Raw genomic sequence first — 18,684 nt, forward strand, 5'->3', positions numbered from 1 at the left:
GGGGATGCAGAGCCAGCGGGTTGCCCCAGGTTGGGCACGGCGTGCAGGGGCCCTGTGGCCTCAGGCTCAGGTGCTGCAGTGGAGGGGGGGTGGTCTTGTTCCAGAGTCCCGAGAAAAGGGCTGCGTGCCCTGCTGAGAGGTGCTGCCCACAGCCCAGGGACTCTGAACCCACTGGGAGGGATGGGGGCACGGGATGGGGCACGTGCACACCCCCAAACAGAGAGGCCCCCAGGGCTGTGGGGTTGTATTCCAAGCCCACCATGACAGTGGCACTGGTGCCCTGCAGTCCCTGCGGCCTAGTCTGCACTGAGACACCCCCTCTTCCCCCCACTGCGAGATGGGGGCACAGGAGGGCCTGGGAAGCTGCGATGGAGCAGGATCAAACCCAGTGTGAAGCTGTGCCCGTTCCCCTTTCTCAGACCACGTAGCCCTGGTTTGGCTGCAAACAACCTGTCCCACTCTGTGGGTGCCCTGGGAACCCTCAGGGCTTGAGTGTCAGAGCACCAATGGGTAATGCCCCCCCATAACCTGGTGTGCCCAGAGCACCAATGGGCAATGCCCTCTCCCCCTCCCCCCCGGCTGCTTGTTCCTACACCGTATCCTGCCCCCAGGACCTGTTTCCAGCCTGGGTCCTTTTGTGTCACCCAGGCAGATCCCTCACCACAGCCTCCTGCCCCAGCCCAAGAGACTTGGGGCTCCGGCAGTGCTTGTGCAAGCTGAACCCTTCCCACAGCCCCACAGCCGCACCCAGCTGTCATCGTGCACACACACGGGAGACTCGTCCATAATTAGGCAATTAAGGATTAGGTGTTTTGGAGAAAGCGCACGCTGTAAAGACTTTGCACAAGTCTGAAAGCAGACCTGGGAGCATTCTTGGAGTACAAAGGTGCATGGGAAACCTCGCCGTGGTAAGAGATTGAACCTGATAAGAGGAGTTACGAGCCTGAGAAACACACTCGATTGCAGGGCGCTGAAGATGCCTGGTTATCTTTTCCTCCTCACTAAGTCAGATAAGCAAAGGACAAAGGACTTGGGATTGTGCAACCTGGGCTGCAGAGGCCTGGCCATGTTCTTGAGACGTTCCCAGGGCGGTGGTGGGAGGATGAGCTCAAGGCAAGGGGCACCTTCAGTTGCTGTAATCTCTGCATGCCACCATGGGAACAAACCCCACCAGTTCTGCACTCCAAAGCTGGTGGCCAGGCAGGAGCAAAGCTTTGCGTGGCCCCAGCATATGTCCCCACCGCAGCCTCTGCTCCCAACCCTGTTTGGCAGCTCTGCAGCCCCATCCCTGCCCCATCTGTAGGTAGAAGCGAGGAAGACTCCAACACCCCACTGGACACTGGGGGATGAGCTCCTGGTTGCTTGGTCTGAGCTGGGAAGCCCCCCAGCCCATGGGTGCAGGCCCTTAAAGACTGGTGTCCTTACCTGCCCAAAACTGCAGAGCAGCTGGACACATGCAAGGTGTGTTGGCCGCCCCCACACGCCAGTTTTGGTGCTATGGACGAGGCAGCAGGGATGCACGGGATTCTCCACGAGTGTGAGAGTCGTTGTGGGACAGCAGAGCACGGGGACTGCATGCCTTCCCACGTGCCAGTCAGACTGGCCTGATGCAAAGCCAAATGTTGCAGATCAGGGAAGCAGAGCATAAAAAAAGCACGTCCATCCTCAAGGCTTTAGACACAAAGTGTCCTGTGGTGCATCGGATCACCAGGCTGAGGAAAGGGATCTGGCCAGCCCATGCCCACCGACATCCAGGTGTGGCACTGTGCTGGCTCAGCCCCGGCTGGGAGCTGCTGTGCTCCTTCCCTACTCACTGCAGTCTTGCAGCTCTTCCTCTGCCTGCCTGCACACCCCACACAGCCCCCGCTGGAGCTGAGGGCTGGGGAGGAAACCCTGAGTTATGGCTCCAGGGTGGGGGGGACAAAGCAGATGCCCCAGCCCATCTGCTTGGAGCCCCACCAACCCCATGCCATCCTGCCCCACTGCGGGGGCACTCCACGGCTGCTCCTCCAGAAGCACATAGGGCTCTACATATCCTCCTGCACCTGCAGGTTGCATGGCTTGAGGAGAAGGAGGGGTGGTGCAGGTGTTGAGTACCAGCCCTGCCATGCTTTTGGCTCTCCAGGATGCTGCTTCAGGGTGCTCAAACCCCCTCCTCTGCTCCTCTGCTTCTCTCCAGCCTGGAGTGGCAGTGAGGACACGTCCAGCAACCAGCATCGCGTGCAGCAGGAGCAAGGGCTTCCCAAGGCAGCAAGGGCTGGTGGGGTCAGACTGCTCCAATCTGCATGTGGGTGAGTTGGAGAGGGTTTTTAAGCAGAAATTGGCCAGAGGCTGTACAAAGACAACGCTGCGGAGTTGGCTCATTATGTGTTTTTTCCCGGTAGAGCATCCAGTTGCTATCAGCTCTTCCCTCATGCAGCAGTGACACGTGGCAGCACACAAGCACCCGAGGAGACTGGCACACCTAGTTAGCAGCACAGCTCCAAGCAAAGCAGTAACCGTTGTTTTTGTGTTTTACAGAATATTTCAGATGGAATGGGGCAATTTTATGATGAAAGAAGCCTATTCTGTTTGTCAAATCCTAACCTGCTCTAGAGGGCTACGTCCTTGCCTTTCCCAGGGACCAGATTTCATCTGGCAGAGTATCCCCAAGTGCCGGGGCGCCGTGCCAGCCAGTTATACCACACTGACTAAGCAAGAAGCTTCCCTTGGCTGGACGAGAGCCTGGGACACATCCCATCCACCTGGGTCATTCAGGAGCCCGCATGCTGCCAACAGCCTCCAGCCACATCACATCTTGCCTGTGCCGTGTGGGGACCTATAGCACCGTCACCTCTTGCTCCCCCATCCTCAGCCTGCTCCAGGCACACAGCCTGTCCCCCCCCCCCCTCCAAAAAAAAAGCCGTTCTGGGCACCCCATTGGGAAAAAGGCATCACTGGGCAAAGCTGTCTGGGCTTGAAACAGTTTCCATCACTTCCATCAAAGCTCTTATGCAGGGAAAATATGGCTGTGTCAGGGAGAAGGTTCCCTACAACCTAGGTGCAAGGTTTCTTGCCAAGGCTCGGGGTGCTGGACAAGCATCTGCCCACAGTCCCAGGGGATAAATCTGAGCTGATGAGGCCCAGGCTAGAGCTGAGCCTGGGGGTGCACTGGGCCAGCCACAGGCAGAGCAGTTCCCCTCCACCCACTCCCACCAGATGGAAAATGCAATGGAGATTGGAAAACGATTGTTGTTCTTCTTGTGAACTCTTGCTGTCTGGCCTGTCCCACTGCTGCCACTGTCCCCACCACGTGCCTGACAGTGGCACATCATCATCACATCCTTTCTCTGCTTCTCTTCCACAAAACTTGATACAAAGTGGGCCATTCTGGGGACAGCCTACTTCAGTTCATGCTGATGCTCTCAATCCAGCAGCCCCCAAGCAGAGTCTGAACAGAAACAGAAATCCCAGTGTGGCAAGACACAGGGAACCCCCTGGCAGTTCCATGGGGTCCCCGCTCTAGGCTCGGTGAGATCCACACTTTGTGCCCACCTGGCTGCTACCAGGCACAGACACAGCCCAGGTGAATCAGCTTTTGTTTTGCATCTCCAGTGCAGCAAAAGAGCAACCCCCCAAGGATGCCGTGGTGTTTTCTTTGCCACTGACTGCTCTGTGGTGAAGGATTCTCCTTGGCGTGGTTATGCCTGGCATGGTGCTCCTGCCTAGTGCAGCAGCACGGGGTCCCCGCTGACCCCATCCCTCTGCAGCAGGGGAACCATGAGAGGCTGCATGGCACAGGGGGGTGTGGGGGTCTTGCAGACACGGGGGACCCACAGAGGTGGTGTGGAGGAGCAGAGATGCTGTGTGAGCCCCCCCCCAGTGCCATCAACCCCTCCTGAAGGGGGATGGGGAAAACGCTCACACGGCTGAATGCAAACCACGGCATTGCTATTTCCCATACTCCAGAACTGGCTGAACAGGCCTGGCTGGTCCCTGGGTACACACAAACAGCGAGTGCCCTCACCAGAGAAACCATGGAGAGGATGCCCTGGCCTTTCGGGTAGCGCAGCGCTCCCAGGCTGCCGGCGCCGTGCGAAAAGTCGCCACGTCCCTCATCCTCTGAGCCACGTGTGTTGCCCCTGGCAAAGCTGCAGCCGCCCAGGAGCACACAGCGGCCCGTGCCTTGCCCAGCTTGAGAAGATGGGAAAACCGAGGCACGCTGCCGGGCAGTGCGGGTTGGCAGCAGAGCCAGGCTCGAGGGGTGCAGTGGGGTTAGCACACGTTTCCCAAGCATGCATCATGCCACCAAACCACGCTCCCCATGCCAGCAGCTGCACTGAACTCATTCTGCCTGCAGCCTGACCTAGTTTAACAGCTTCTGTGAAGGTGAGAAAGGCACTGTGTTGCACATCAGCAACCACTGACAGCGTGGAGGCATTTTGCAGCCCCAGCCGTGTTTCCCAAGTCAGGCAGCGATGGCCTCAGGCTGACACTTGAGCCACCACTGGCATCTCACCCACCCCACACCTTCCCATGTAAAACCCAGCCGTGCTCTTGCCGGGCAATGCAGCACTTCTGCAGGGGCTGCCGGGGGGGCAATGTCTGTGCTCGGACGTGCATGAGCATGGCCAAGGAGGAGCCTGGGAGAGCTCAGCAGGTCCACATCTGTACCCGGCCGCAGCCTGGTGCTGGGGTCCCCATTCCCTATCGGAGGGACCCAGCCCGGGTGGGTGTGCGCAGCCCTGGGCCGGCTGCAGGACCCTGGTCTCTGACCGCCCCACCCAGCCCCCGCTGCCCGCACTCGTACTTGTGCCGCCGTCCTCCGCTGAGCGCTTGCTGCCCTCCACCAGCTGCCTCATCCTCTCCTTTGGGACCTTCAGGTACTTGTTGCAGTTGCACACCTGGGAAAAGAGGGAGGGGAGGTGGTGAGATGGTGGCCAGGACATCTACAGAGCAGGAAACTGCCTCCAGCACACAGCCCCATCACTGGACACCCCCACTCACGTGCATGGGGAAACTGAGGCACAGCCTGTCCCACTGAGTGGGGGTGGCACAATGGAAGTGGACAAAAGCTTTGGGGTGTACAAGCCACAAATCCTCCATCCCAGAGGTTCCGTATCTTTAAGCAGGGCAAAGCCACCCCTGTCCTACATGATGCCTGAAAACACCAGAAACTGAGGTTTGCCTTGAAACATCAAGCAGACACCCAAAGGCTGGGCTGCGGGTTCATAACTTGTTCTCTCGCATCTCACTAAAGCTTTGGAGGATGGCTGCAGACCCCGAGACGTGCCGAGGTCTCAGCTTGCCCTGTTCGCCTACCTGGGCTGTGGCCACAGCCAAGCCCATGTGCCGCCTGACTCCTGGTTTACCTTGGGAGGCTCCAACCATCCGGCCAGGGTTGTCCCCGCCAGGCTTCTCCGGCAGAGCTCAGGGTACAGCTGGCAGCCAGATGTGCCCGGCCTCCCCTTACCCTCCCTGAGAGCATTTTAAGGCAGTGGAAACCAGCAGGATGATTGCTGGGATGTGCTGCAACACCTTTTGTTTGCTATTTGTTTTAAGGGGCTGTTTTTTGCTTGTGGAGCATTTTGGGCATACTGCACACAAGGAAAGCAGTGAGACAGGTGCATAACTTCACCAACCAGAACAAGTTCCCTGCCTGGGGGTTTGCTCCAAAGCTTGTTGAAACCAGAAAAACTTTCCACCGCCTGAGCGGGCACCGGCGCAGGCCCTCGGCAGCTCTGCGTGTTTGTGGTGTGTTGGCTGGAACAGCGCTAGGGTCACGGGGAGGTGCAAAGATGCCCCTGCTTCCCACACACTGCCTCAGTAAGGGTGATTCGTTTGAAAATGAGCTCTCCACGATGTCCCGGCAGCTCTGCCCCACAGCAGGAGGAGGGATTTCTACCTGCAGCCTCCGCAGCACCTGCTAAACCAACACTCAGTCTCCAGCCTGGGCTACGAAAAGATGCCAGGCTCTGGTCCTTGAAGGCAGAGCCTGAGGCAGGCACAGCCCTGCTGCAGCTGCGCCGTGGGGGCCACATATCCCAGCTGCGTCCTCCCAGCCCTGTATGGCCTCAGCTCAGCAGAGCTTCTGCCCCTTCCCTGCTGCCTCCACGGCAACAGCGTGGCCCCAGCACTCTCCTTGCCTGGCAGAGGAAAGCATTTGCAGCCCCCTGGGCCCTGCTGGGGATGGACAGGAGGAGGAGAGGGGGGTGCCTGGACGGGCTGAAGGCAGCAGGCCAGCCTGCCTGCGTGTTATGCTGCTTGGTGCTCAAAGCCTGAACCCCTGCTCCAGCCTGGCAGAGCAGCGGCATGGCCAAGACACATGGAGATGGATGTGGTGCTGTTTCGAAATCACCCAAGTGACTTGGGAGCCTCTGCATCACTCCCAAAAGCGAATTTTGCAAAACTCCCCTCATTTTCATGACTGTAAGCATCAGGCATCTCCTGCTTTTTCTAATGTGGTTCAGATGCTTGCACCCTTCTCCTGCTCCCCAGTCCTGCTTTTTCTCACTCACTCTAGGAGAGCAGCAGATGCTGATGCACCCCAAGGACCCCTGTCCTGGAGCAGCATGTGGCCCCAGCCTGCCCGGCTCCATGCCGAAACCAGGCGCCCTCTGGGCTGTCACGTTAAAAGCCATGTACCCAGAGGAAGTGAAACTGTGTGAAACCCCAGGAAAGCAGAAAGAAGAGCTCAGCTGAGAGAACCTCAGTTGAGAGAAGCTCAGCTGAGGGGCCAGATCAGCATTTTGAGTTATCAGATCATAAAGCAGATGTCACTTTGAATTTCACTGCCAACATCACACGAGGGAAGGTGACATGGTAACAGGTGGAGGCTGCCCGATACCATCTGATCTGATCTTAGGCTTTGACTGCCTGGACTAGGCAGAGCTGGAGATCTCACAGCTCGCATTCATTCCTCTGCCTCCTGCCTCCCCTCTTCCTTCTCCAACTCTGCCCTGGCTCAGCTGTGCCTGTGAGCCATCCCTTGAAAGATGGAAGATAAAAAGGGAAGAGGGGCATGGATGGATCCAGGGATGGTCAGAGAAGGGAGAGACAGACCAAGTCCTTTTTCTTGAACAAGCATCACCTGCTGCCCTGGGACTGCACAGCCTCAGAGCTGCTGCACAGTGGAGCTGACCTGATGCTGATGCTGCAGGACAGGACCATCCCTCTGGGGCTCGAGGAGTTCCCAGCCTGCACAGGCCAGACCTGCAGGGCTGCCTCAACACCAGAGCTGTCCTGCTGCAGCCTCTAGCTTCAGGAGTTTTGGCTGCAGCTCCCACCTGCTCTGTGCTTCTGCTCTGCATTGCCTTGTCCCTGCTCCCTGAGGTCTGCTGTTGCCTTGTCACACCAAGTGCAGTGCAGGAGAAGCTGCTTTCATACACTGCTGCTCTCCGGGGTGCTTCCTTCCCTGTGATGGGATTTCCAGGTGACACTGAAAAAGGGAGCAACTAGTTCTGCCCCTCCAGAGCCACCCAAAGTCTTCGTGTGGCTGCAAGGGGCCAGGACATGCGAGGGTGGCTGGGTGCTGGTACATGCAGCCTATCATTGCAATGTAGGCACGCTGGGCATGGGGCACGGGGCTCTCATTCCCTCAGGTGCCCAGGGTGACCTCAGGCAAATTTCTCTGCTTTCCTGAAATCCGGCATCCTTGCAACCCAGGTGCAATCCACCCCTCAGAGCCACGTACACCTTGGCTGCCTAGCGTGGCCGTGCATGTCACACTTGCTTGGGGCTCCTGGATGCTCTGCTATGAAGCTCCGTGCCTTTTGCCATCTCCAAAGCCTCCGGGCCTTCACCACCCTCAGCTTCCCAAAGCACAGGGCAGGCTCCAGAGCTTGATAAGCCACTTAGCAGCAGTGCCAATTAGCTGTAATAAAAGTTGCAGTTAATTTTTTTTTAATGCCTTGCCAAAATGAGACAGTAGAAATGAAGGGAGCAGGGCAGTCTGCCACCTAGATAATGCCAGGCTGACTGGGTGCCATGCAGGGGCTGGTGATGGCCTTAGGCTTGGTGCGGTTCCTGCATCCCAGCTTCACCACACGGGGGTTTGGAGCAGTTTCTGTGAGTGGCTGGTGCACAGGACAGCAGGGGAGAGCCTCTGTGATGGGGAAGGGATGGATTTTTCCTCCTTGGTTTGGTCTCCCCAGACCCATTGTGGCACGATTAGCCATTGCCCCAAGCAGCAGTGCACACATACAAACAAAACTCTTCACGGAGGTGAGACAGCAGGGCACTGGCAGCACCTGAGGATGCTGTTGGGGTGTGAGCTGGGGCGACACTGCAGCAGGAAGGGACACTGCATCTTCACCCCACAGCTTGGGGCACCTGAAGCGAAGGGGCAAGTTCAGCCCAGGAGAAGGGGGCTGGATGGCTGCAGCCCCCACGGTCCCCACAGGGTCTGACAGCCCCCATGCTCTGTCACACAGAGGGTGCCTGTCTCCACGGGTGCCCGGGGGCCGTGTGTCCCGGCACAGCCCGCGAGCACACCTCCGAGGAGGAGCAGCTAGTTCTTTCTCACGCTAGGGCAGCCCTTGCCAGCACATGCTTAGTCACTGGTAAATCCCAGCCGAGATCTGCTCTGCCCGCTGTGAAACGGATCTTGGCTGCACCCCTGCTGAAGCAATCCCGGCGCTCGGGAGCCATGGCGGGTGCGCTTTCCCACGGCAGACCGGCTTCTAGTGCCCCGTGTGAATCAGCCCTGTCGCAGGCAGTGTGAGCGGGGCCAGTGCTGGGTGCCCGGTGTGGTGCACGTGCAGGTGCCTGGGCACTGGTGCTGCTGGTGCCAGCTGGGCAGAGCTGGGCACGCACTTCCCGGCTCCCGTTGCTGCGCCATGGCTCGGCCGCCCATTCAGCTCCATGCCAAACACAGGCTTTTTTGGAGGGCAGGGATGGCTGCGATCTGCCTCTGCTTCCCTGGGCTTTGCTCGCTGTGTCCATGTCAAGGGTGAGGAGTAGATCTGCTCCATCTCAGCTCAACCTGTTGTCCCCACTATGGTCCCTCACTGTTGTCCCCTCTCCCTGCTCCCATCTGCCCACTGGAGCTGTACCCTGGTGCAGGCACCATCACCTCCACAGCTCCTGCCCCGCTGTCCCAGCATCTGCTGCGCCCACAGAAACTTCCCCCTGCCCCCACCCCAAGAGCTGTGACACCAAGAGCCACCACCAAGAACTATGACATGGGGAGAAGGGGTGATGCCAGCGGCCCCGGACCAAGAAGACATCGCAGTGAGTCAGTGCTGACGGATCCCTGTGCTGGGTCAGCCGCAGCCCCAGCAGCGCGAGCTGCCCTGGCTCCCCCTGGCTCTCCCTGCCTTCACAGGACAAGGAGGACAAGGCAGTGACATGCCTTTTGCAATGCTGGGTTGTCCGGTGGCTTTTTTGTTTAGGGCAAGATCCCTGCCTCTCCCACCCCCTGGGCGGGATTTCACTGGCAGTGACGCACAAACTCAAGGGACTGGATGCTCCAGCCTGGAGCTCCTGGGCCATCTCAGCTTCCTGTCCCCACTCTGGGCCTCCACCTTTTCCTTAAACTCACAGATAACCCAGGTCCAACAGACAACAGGAACCAAACTTTCTGGGACTCCAGAAGGACCCTGAGAGCCAGTGTGAGCTTGGCTGAAGAGGCAGGCTTGAGGCCAGCTGGAAGTTCAGAGGCTGGTGCCCAGCAACTGGAAGGTGTGGTGCAGGCTGGAGAGGAGCCAGCCTTGCTCGTTCCTTTGATATCCTTGAACGCTGCATCACTCAAGTGCTCTGAGAGTTACCCTGGTGGTGCTGAGCTTTGCCCAGAAGAATTGGCCCCAAAACAGTCTCCAGGCCTGCAGGGCTTCTCCCATTCACCCTGCTGACACACGGCACCAGGCCAGTGTCACTCACCAGTGCTGAAGGCTCTTTTCAATACTGGTTTTGCTGGTGAGATGCAACTCTCTTTGCCTGGAGAGCTTCTGGCTTAGGAAATCCTCAATATATCAACATCAGCTGTAAAGGACAACACTGGTAGTGCCCGGAGTGAACTCTCCGGGGCGACTGAGGGCAGCTCATGTCAAGACAATTCCCTGGGCGTCTTCTGCTCGCCATATCACAGGACTACTCAACAGCCACCTGCAGTGATATCTCTTTTCCTACTCACCGCCTACCCTCTTCCCTTCCTTTCTTTCCCTCTCTCTGAGATGGATATCATGTGGTGAAAGGGCCACTCCTCCGGATGGAGGTTGCAACTCTCATTCTGGTTGTGAAACCAGAGTCCTTCAGTAAAGTTTCTTTCAGGGACATATTGAGAAAAGAAAACTCGCCATAATGGGCATGCAAGTTGCTCAGGCCCAGCCAGCTCTCAGCAGCACAGGTTGCTCACGTGCGGCCTCCAAGCCCTGCTACACAGACAGGTCTGCCTCTGTGGGACCCCCTGCCCATGACCCAAAGCAGGGAGGGCCCAGAAAGGAGGGAGATGGTGGGAAGGACAGTAAAAGAAAATCAGTAACAAGCACTGGCAAATTCCAAGCAGGAATTCCGAGTCAGGTTTCGTTATCTCCCGCTCATGTGCAGGAGATAATCCATGTATCTTCTCATGCGTTTCACAAGTCTCCAGCTTCTTCTTGCTGCAGCCACAGCTTTGACCTTCAGACACTCTCCTCCTCCTCTCCCAAACCTGGGGGCTGGATTCCCCTCTGACCTGCAGCATCTCCAAGGCCCATGCATAAAGTGTGTAAATCTCAGCAATCCGACCTGGAGGTACTCCCCACACGCCTGCAGGTGCAAAGGCCACCTCCAGGCACAGCATGATCCAGGCCCTTGGGACAGCTGCACCTCCCAGAGGGGCTTCAGAAAGCAGTGGGCTGGGCTGCTTCCCTTCCCTTTTGTGCCAAGAGCTTTTCTTATTGACCTCATCACCAGCACCCGGGAATCTTAGCAGTGCATGTTGCTGCTCCTGCTCCGGTACAGATGGTCTAACGTCTTGTCTTGAGTGCCAGCAAACCCACTGAAGCAGCAGAGCTGGCGCGGGTGTGTGAGGGAGCGATTGCTTTCAGTGCACCAGTCTTCTTCAGCCTCCACTGAAACCTGAGCAGCCCCAGCTGCCAGCAAAGCAGCAAGAGCCATGCCAGGAGATGAACCGTGATGGCCACGTGGGACTGCAGCCTCAGCATCATTCAACAGTACTGGTATGGCCCTGTGAGCTAAGTGACGGGCTGCCAGTGGAAACACGGGGCTGCCGGTGGGTCCCTGGGATCACACAGGGGCATTTTGGTTCACAAAGAGGGAAGGGCTCTGTTTATTGAATCATTAACATCACTTCCCTCATCGCCAGCCAGGTACTCTGAGAGGTCTCTTAGGCAAGTGCTGACCTAGCCCAACCCTGCTAAGCTGGTAAGATGACATGGGATCCCATGCCAGCCTGGTATGGCGTTCCCACTGCTTTCTCTGCTCCCTCTTTGCTATTAGTCATCTGTTTCTGGAAGGTTTCTCATGCATAATAAAGTGTTTCAACACTTGTATAAGCCAGCTCTTCTCATCAGGAGTGACCCGCTGCATTTCCCAATGCTTTCCCTAGGCAGTCCTTCTGAGTGCCATGAAATACAGAGTTAAAACACGAAGTTTTCTATCCCCCTCGGAGGCAAAAGGTGTGGGAAATCGAACAGATAAGAATGCCTTTAATTAGTATAATTTGCATAAGCTCTGGGAAAGGCTCACCTGACAGCTAGAAGGGCCTCATTTGTCTGGGAGCACAAAACAAGAACCACGGGCACTAAAACGGGCAGATTAGCGGAGCTGACAAGATTGGGGAGATAGCACCAATGGAGGTCAGCCCCGGGGAGAGGAAAAGTGGCCAGGGCTGACGCAGCCCTGGCAGGCACCACTCCAGTGGGGTGCCCCTGTTGAGTCTCCCTTTTTGGGGCAGCCCCGTCTCTCATCCCAACGAGAGCAGGACATGGCTCTGGATGGTGGGGGTCTTTCAGCTCCCCCAGAGAAGGAGAGGGAAGCTCCCCTGCAGTGGAGAAGCACAAACAAGTCCCCAGGTGATACAGGGAAGATGAGAGAGTGGGCTCAGCATCCAGCAGGGATGGGGCCAGGGTTTTGCCTGCAGCGCCCTGATCCCTCCAGCTCTGCCCTGAGCTCCCAGGCGCCTTGGCACAGGAGCCATATCAGAATCATAGTATCATTAAGGTTGGAAAAGACTTCCAAGATCATCTGGTCCAACCATCCCCCTACCACCTACACATCTCCCTGTGCATGCTCACCCCTTCCTTCACACAAGCGTGTGCTCCTTTTGGACCTGAGGTGCCCTCTGCATTGGCTGAGCATCAGAGGGGCTGTCCCCGCAGTGGCAGCAGCTCTGGGTGCCGTGCTGTGTTGTTCCATGCCATGCTGTGCCATGCTGTGCCGTGCCATGCTGTGCCATGCCATGCTGTGCCATGCCATGCTGTGCCATACTGTGCCATGTCATGCCGTGCCAGCTGCAGCGCCTACCCATCGGACATGCTCGCTCCTCTCTGCGCACACGTGCTCACAGCTGCAGGACCCTAACCACAAACCCCATCCCGCTGCTGCTTCGCCATCGCACTGCCTGGGGTAGTCAGCACTGCACTGTGGGCGACTAATCGTCAGCGACACCGAAAGCCCTTTTCCGTACCTCAAGGCCTTTGCAGTGATGAGAATCTTACCCGACATTGCACCTAAACCCACATGCAAAGCTGAATTTCCCAGGGGAAAAAAAAAGTAAGATGCTCAACCCCTCGCTAATGCTGTGTACACTCATATGCACCGCCCCCCCCCCCGCCCGGTCCCTCCATCTCTTGCAGCTGCATCTCAGCTGTCTCAAGTCTCCTTTGCTTATTTTTCCTCCTGACTAACTGGGCTGCAAGCTTTGGAGATGGGGGCTGAGCCCCTCTGAAAAGCTTGAGCTGCAGCAGCACCCCTGACCCAACCTTAACCGTAGCCGTAAGCCCTGTTTATACAGCATCCAGCACAATGGGGTGCTGCTCTGGGACAGGCTCCTAGAGGTTACAAGAATTTTAATAACAAAGCCAAACCAGTAATAACCGCCTTATAATGAGGCTGCTCGGCATCCCCAATGCCTTTATTTCAGGGTGAGCTCCACGCCAGGAGTTCCTGGGGCCAGCGGGCAAGCCATTCCTTCCCACCCTCACCCTGCCCGAACGCTAGTGCCTCAGTTCCTCCAGCCCTATGCCAGCATGCTGCCTTCTGCCTGCATAAATGAACTTCCCTGCTTTATAGCCACCTCTGGGCGAGGGTGAGCCCCTCCTGAGTGTGCAAATGTGCATCCCGCAGCCATCAGATCCAAGGAGCATACCTCCTGTAGGTCCGGTTCTGAGCCATCCCAAGAGAGCTTGTGCCATAGCAGGAGAAGGGTTAAGTTGCCCAGCTCTCCGCAGTGCAGCTAATTGCTGCTCCTCTCATCAAGCTACAGAGTTTTATCTAGTTGCATATGAGATCTCAGCTCTTGGCCTGAGGATGTTCAAGGCTGGTGGATGCGAGTGCTGGGAAAAAGCAACCCAACTCAAGCTCTCAGATTGCCTGAGCTCTGGACACAGAGCAAGGGTCCTGTCCCACCAGCTCATATTAGAAAGGATCTCAACTGAAATCTAAAATACAGGTGGAAATCCGTCTAAAAAGTATCCTCTAGACCTTCAGGAGCATTTGATTTTGGCACCAGGAGCGAGTCCCAGAGATGCATTTTCTGACAATGAAAGTCAGAGCCTTGAAAATGCAGAGGACAAAAGCTCTTCTTTCTACAGACAAGACCACCACTCAGACCACTAACAGTCACTCACAGTTACAGTCAGGTAACAGTTAGTTACCTGACTGCACACTGGCCCTATTGGAGTCTGTTTTCTGCCTGATTCAGGTGCCACAAAAACTTAACACTGCAAGCAGAGGCCTTGCTGTGTCTCTGCACCCTCCTCCCGGGGTAGCGTTTCACACAGTTGGATGTGCAGCCATCCTCAAGGCTCTGTCCTGTTCTCCAGGTGCTAGGCAAGCTTTAGGAAATTATATTTATTATGTATTAAGACAACAGCTACCCTTCTTCCTGCTTGTCCTGGCTTCCCCTGGCAGCTGTCCCTCCTCTGCACAGCTGGGCTCATGGGGTCATCTGAATAACACTGCCAGAGGGTTTCTCTCCATACTCCACACTGAGCCCTCCAAGTCATGTCTGTCTAAAATCCGTGCCCCAGAAAGGTCTCTGCTTTTCTCCAGAGCAGTTTTCAACCCTGTGCAAGGGGCTGAGGCCACCCTGGGCCAGGTGCTCCATTGCTCCTCTCCTCTGTGGCCAGCTGGCTCACAACCTCCCCACCTCACCCACTCCCTGCTGCCTCCCACGGGCCCCTGGGATGGGTGCAGCAGCCGAGGCAGAGCTGGGTGGTGATGGTGGTGGCCGGGGAAGCTGGGCTCACGTTTCAGCTTCTATTTTTATCTGGGAACCAAAGCCTGCCCATGGTGAAATCTGGAGGCCCCCGAGGGATGCGCTGCCTCCCCACCTGGCCAGATACCATCAGCTCGCTACCTGCCTTCCCTGTCAGTGTGCCAAACCTCCTGGGAGAGGGCAGCATCTTCCGAGGCACCCAGGCATCTCCTTCCATGGTGGGGGCAGGGGCTGGCACTCAACACCAGGGGCACCTCATCACACCCAAACGCCCGGGGGCACCAGGGCAGCTCGTGCCCAGACTCACCCCACCACCAGCAGTGCTAGCGGTGAGATGGATGTGTCCCTGTTCAAGCTTGGCCACATCGCCATGCTGTGCAACTCCACAGGACAGCACTGGCCCAAGAGGGCCACGATCCACCCCCTGCCCAGAAGCTGTGGTTGAAAGGCAGAGGGATGAGCTTGGTCTGGAAAGGTAATAGGGCAGTGACCACTGGCAGCATCATGGCGAGGAGCCAGGAGCAGTGTGACAGCAGCCACCCCAAACAGCCCACCTGGTCACTGGCTCAGCACACGCCTGTGACTCTGCCATCCCACTGCACGGCTCGGAACACCAGCACGGAGCTGGGACCTGTGACTGCAGCACTGCGACAGATCTGTAGGTTTTTGTTTAAAGAGCAACAAAACAGATTTAGTCAACATGGCTGCAGAAAAATGGAACATTCAGCATCTCGAGCCTGAGGAGCTTGCTCAGCTTGCAGGCTGTGCCAGGCAGGGACCCAAGCCAGAACCTGGATGCCTCAACCTAGAAGCAGTCTCCCTGACACAGGAACACCATTTTGGAATGGCGTTACAACGCTGACAGCATCAGGGCATAGCCCACAGCCTCCATGATGGGCACCAGCAGACTGAGACCCCTTCCTCCCCCAGCCGGCATCAGTGTCTGCTGCTTTAATTGGGGCGAGAATAGAAGCTGCAGCAGAAAACGGGAATTAAAAAAAAAAAAAAAAAAAGCGTGAGAAAGGAAATCTGAGCAAGGCCTGGAGCAATCTAACCAATCCAGCGGAAACAATAGCCCAGGAAGAAAAACCAGTTCCTACACATAAGGTAGAATAGGCTGGGAACGGCTGGAGGAGGGGACGGGAAGGCTAACCCCGTGCGCTCCCAGCTTGCAAAACAACCCAGCCTTCAGAGCCTGTGGGCTGCCAGGGCTGCGCTGCCCTTCCCGCAGCGCCCAGGCAGCACGGGGAGACGCAGCCCCAGTGTCTGGGACCCTGCGGGGCTGTATCCTGCACCGTGTGGCTCCGGGTGAGGGCGAGAGGGGCTGCTCCCAGCCGGGTCTGCAGCCTGGAATAGCGGGGTTGGTGGGAAAACCCCAGTCCTTCACCGGGCCATCTCGTACCCACGGGGCGGGACAGAGCAACTCACGGCATCACTCCTCCAGCTCGTGTTTGGCAGGGCTCAGCCCAGACTCTAGGTTTAACCCAACTGGGATTAGCACCCAGTCTGAGATTAGCCCTGAGGATGGGATTAGCCCCAAGGCAGGCTCACCCCGGCCTGGGCTCACCCCAAACCTGGGCTCAGCCCAGCAAGCAGCAGGTCCTGGACAGGTCCCTGGCAGGCAGCGGGCGCTGCTGTGCCGCAGGGGTTCTGGTGTCCCTGGGGGATGGGAAGCTGTTCCTTACACCTGCCCATGGGGCAGCACAGACCTGCCTGGGCACCACACCGCAAACACGGCCCTTTGGGGAAGAAGCATGGATGCAGCTTCCTTCCCTCCTCCCCGTGTCCCATGGCACAGGGCAGGCAGGATGAGTGGCTGATGATGAAAACCTACAGGGACACAGATGAAGGATGCAGGCACCTCAGTGCTAGGGCAACCTGTCCGTCTGTCCCTCCCAGCTGGCCTGGCTCATGCCCACCCTCGCTACCAGCCCAGCTCGGCAGCCCGGCACACGGCAGGGTAGGAAGAGCAGCTCCAGCACGGGCCAGGCCTGTCCCCTGCTCTGACACAGCTGGGGGGGATGGATGCGGCCCCTTGCAGCCTGGTTGGGAGCCCCTGACCAAGACCACAGATGGGCTGGACGGTTCCTATTTTGAAGCAGAAGCTTAATGGCTGTAATAACAAACCCACCACCAGGACCTGCACTGAACTGCAGGCACTTCCTTGCACCTGAGGATTTCTGTTCTCCGCAGCCCTGCTGCTCCGCAGGACCACAGGCCGCTCTCCCAGTTGGCCGCACTGGGTCCATCCTCCTCGTCCTGCACCTCGGAGCCCCGCTGGGGACGCAGGGCCCATTCTCAGCCTGTGCTCCATGCACCATGTGTTGAGCAGTCCCCATCCCACTGGGCTCCAGTAGCCTCATGAGGCAGCGGTGCTCTCAGCCTGCCCTGGGACTTGGCCTTGTTTGGTGCACACAGGAGCCAAAGAGAGCAAGGGCAAAGCCGTTCCCAGCACATTTTTCTGCTTTGACACAGTTGCAAGCCCTCTCAGGCTGCAGCTGGGTTCCCAGCACGCCGTCTTGCCTTTCCAGCCTGCTCCTCTCAGTGAGCAGCGCATGGGGCCCTGGATTCTCCAAATATCTGGCAGGGAGCAGCACAGGACAACTGCACAGGGCAGGCAGAGGTTCTCGGCTCAAGACGCAGGCAGGGCTGTCTGCATGGCCTGGTGCTGCCCCGGGTCCCTGCGCTGAACCAGACCTCGCAGCTGGTTCAGGATCAGCTCTGCGGGTTGGGAGCCCATAAAAATCAGCTGTGGTGCAAGTGCACAGGACATGTGTTGTGATGATCCCCAGACACCCGACAGGCAAAGCCAGCCTTTAGTTTAACAATGAAATAAAGATCCTAAGGCAGAGATACCACATTTGCAACACCGTGGGGCCCCTTGGGCAGCTTGCCAGCAGCCTGGTAGAGTCACACACTTTGCATCTTGTTTTGCATGTTCCCGTCCACAAGGTCCAGGCAAAGAATAAACCCTGCCAGGCTTGGTGCATGCATGGCCCGGAGCCGCTCATGGGTGTGCGACCCATGTGGTGGTGAAGTTGGGGCTCCTCTCCCTGAGCACAGCCCCTTACAGCAAGGCAGGACCATAGGTAGAAGGACCAACCCCCTGATGGAGCCTTTGCCTTCTGCTTCCATCGCTTCCAACCTGGTTCCCCCAGTCTGGTCCCCCAGCACCGGGTCATGGATCTCCCCCCATGGCTGGGGCTGTGCAGCTAGCCTGGGAGAGGTCATGGCACCCAGCGCCTGGCACCCAGCACCCTGCACCTTGCACCCAGCACCTTGCATCCAGCTCAGGGCTGCTCCCTGGTGTGCAGCCTGGGACAGCCCCAGCTGCAGGAACCCTGCTACAGGGGCAAAGCCCTGCGAGTCCTGCTAGCATTCCTGACAGCTCTCTCCTCTCAGAGCAAAGTCCATCCAGTCCTTTTGATTCTTTCTCTTTTAAAGAATAGAATAGAATAGAATAGAATAGAATAGAATAGAATAGAATAGAATAGAATAGAATAGAATAGGATAGGATAGAATAGAATAGGATAGGATAGGATAGGATGGGGTAGGATAGGATAGGATAGGATAGGACAGGACAGGACAGGATACAGTTGAATAGTTTGGCTGGAAGGAACCTCCAAAGATCATCTAGCCCAACTGCTTGACCAGTTCAGGGCTAACCAAAAGTTAAAGTATGTTATTAAGGACATTATCCAAATGCCTTGAACACTGACAGGCATGGGGTATCAACCACTGTGCTAGCAAGCCTGTTCCAGTGTCTGATCACCTTCACAGTAAGGAAATTTTTGCTTATGTCCAGTCTGAACCTCCCCTGGCACAGCTTTGTGCTGTTCCTGCACCTCCTGTCAACAGTTACCAGGGAGCAGAGACCAGCACCTCCTTTTCCACTTCCCCTTTTTTTTTTCCCAACCAAATGATTTGCTTCATTTTTTTACTTCTGAGGAACATTCCAGCAGGCGGCAGCCTGCCAGCAGCCCTATAATAGCAAATGCAAACCTGTGCCCCATGATCAGACCTATATCAAAAAAGCTCTTAAGGAAGCCCATTCCTGGTGCACTCAGTGAAGGTGATAAGAAAATGAGCTGAGCTTGGGCAGCTTCTCAGCTGGTAGCTGCAGAGACCTCGGTGCAGACCGTGGTCCAGCTCAGAGCTCCTGCCCCGCAGTCCCTGCAGCCAGGGCTCTGCTTACTTGCATGAGATGGCCAGAAACTCAACATCCAGCCCAAACTGCAGCCCAGCAGATGACGGGAGGTTGCAGCACCGCAGTGGAAAGCACACCCGCACGCAGGTGGAAAACGGTTAGAGGAGAAACAAACGCA

The 18,684-nt window shown here is 57.2% G+C and overlaps 1 protein-coding gene across 1 annotated transcript in view; it reads right to left on the minus strand.

Moving 5' to 3' along the window:
• Positions 1–18,684, minus strand: part of EXD3 (exonuclease 3'-5' domain containing 3) — a 297,266-nt gene that overhangs the window by 4,510 nt on the left and 274,072 nt on the right. The window contains 1 exon segment of the mRNA XM_040531839.1: positions 4,790–4,883. Within this exon segment, the coding sequence (XP_040387773.1) occupies positions 4,790–4,883 (94 nt within the window).

The sequence above is a fragment of the Cygnus olor genome, chromosome 19 (genome assembly GCF_009769625.2).
Source record: "Cygnus olor isolate bCygOlo1 chromosome 19, bCygOlo1.pri.v2, whole genome shotgun sequence".
NCBI classification, from domain to species: Eukaryota; Metazoa; Chordata; class Aves; order Anseriformes; family Anatidae; genus Cygnus; species Cygnus olor.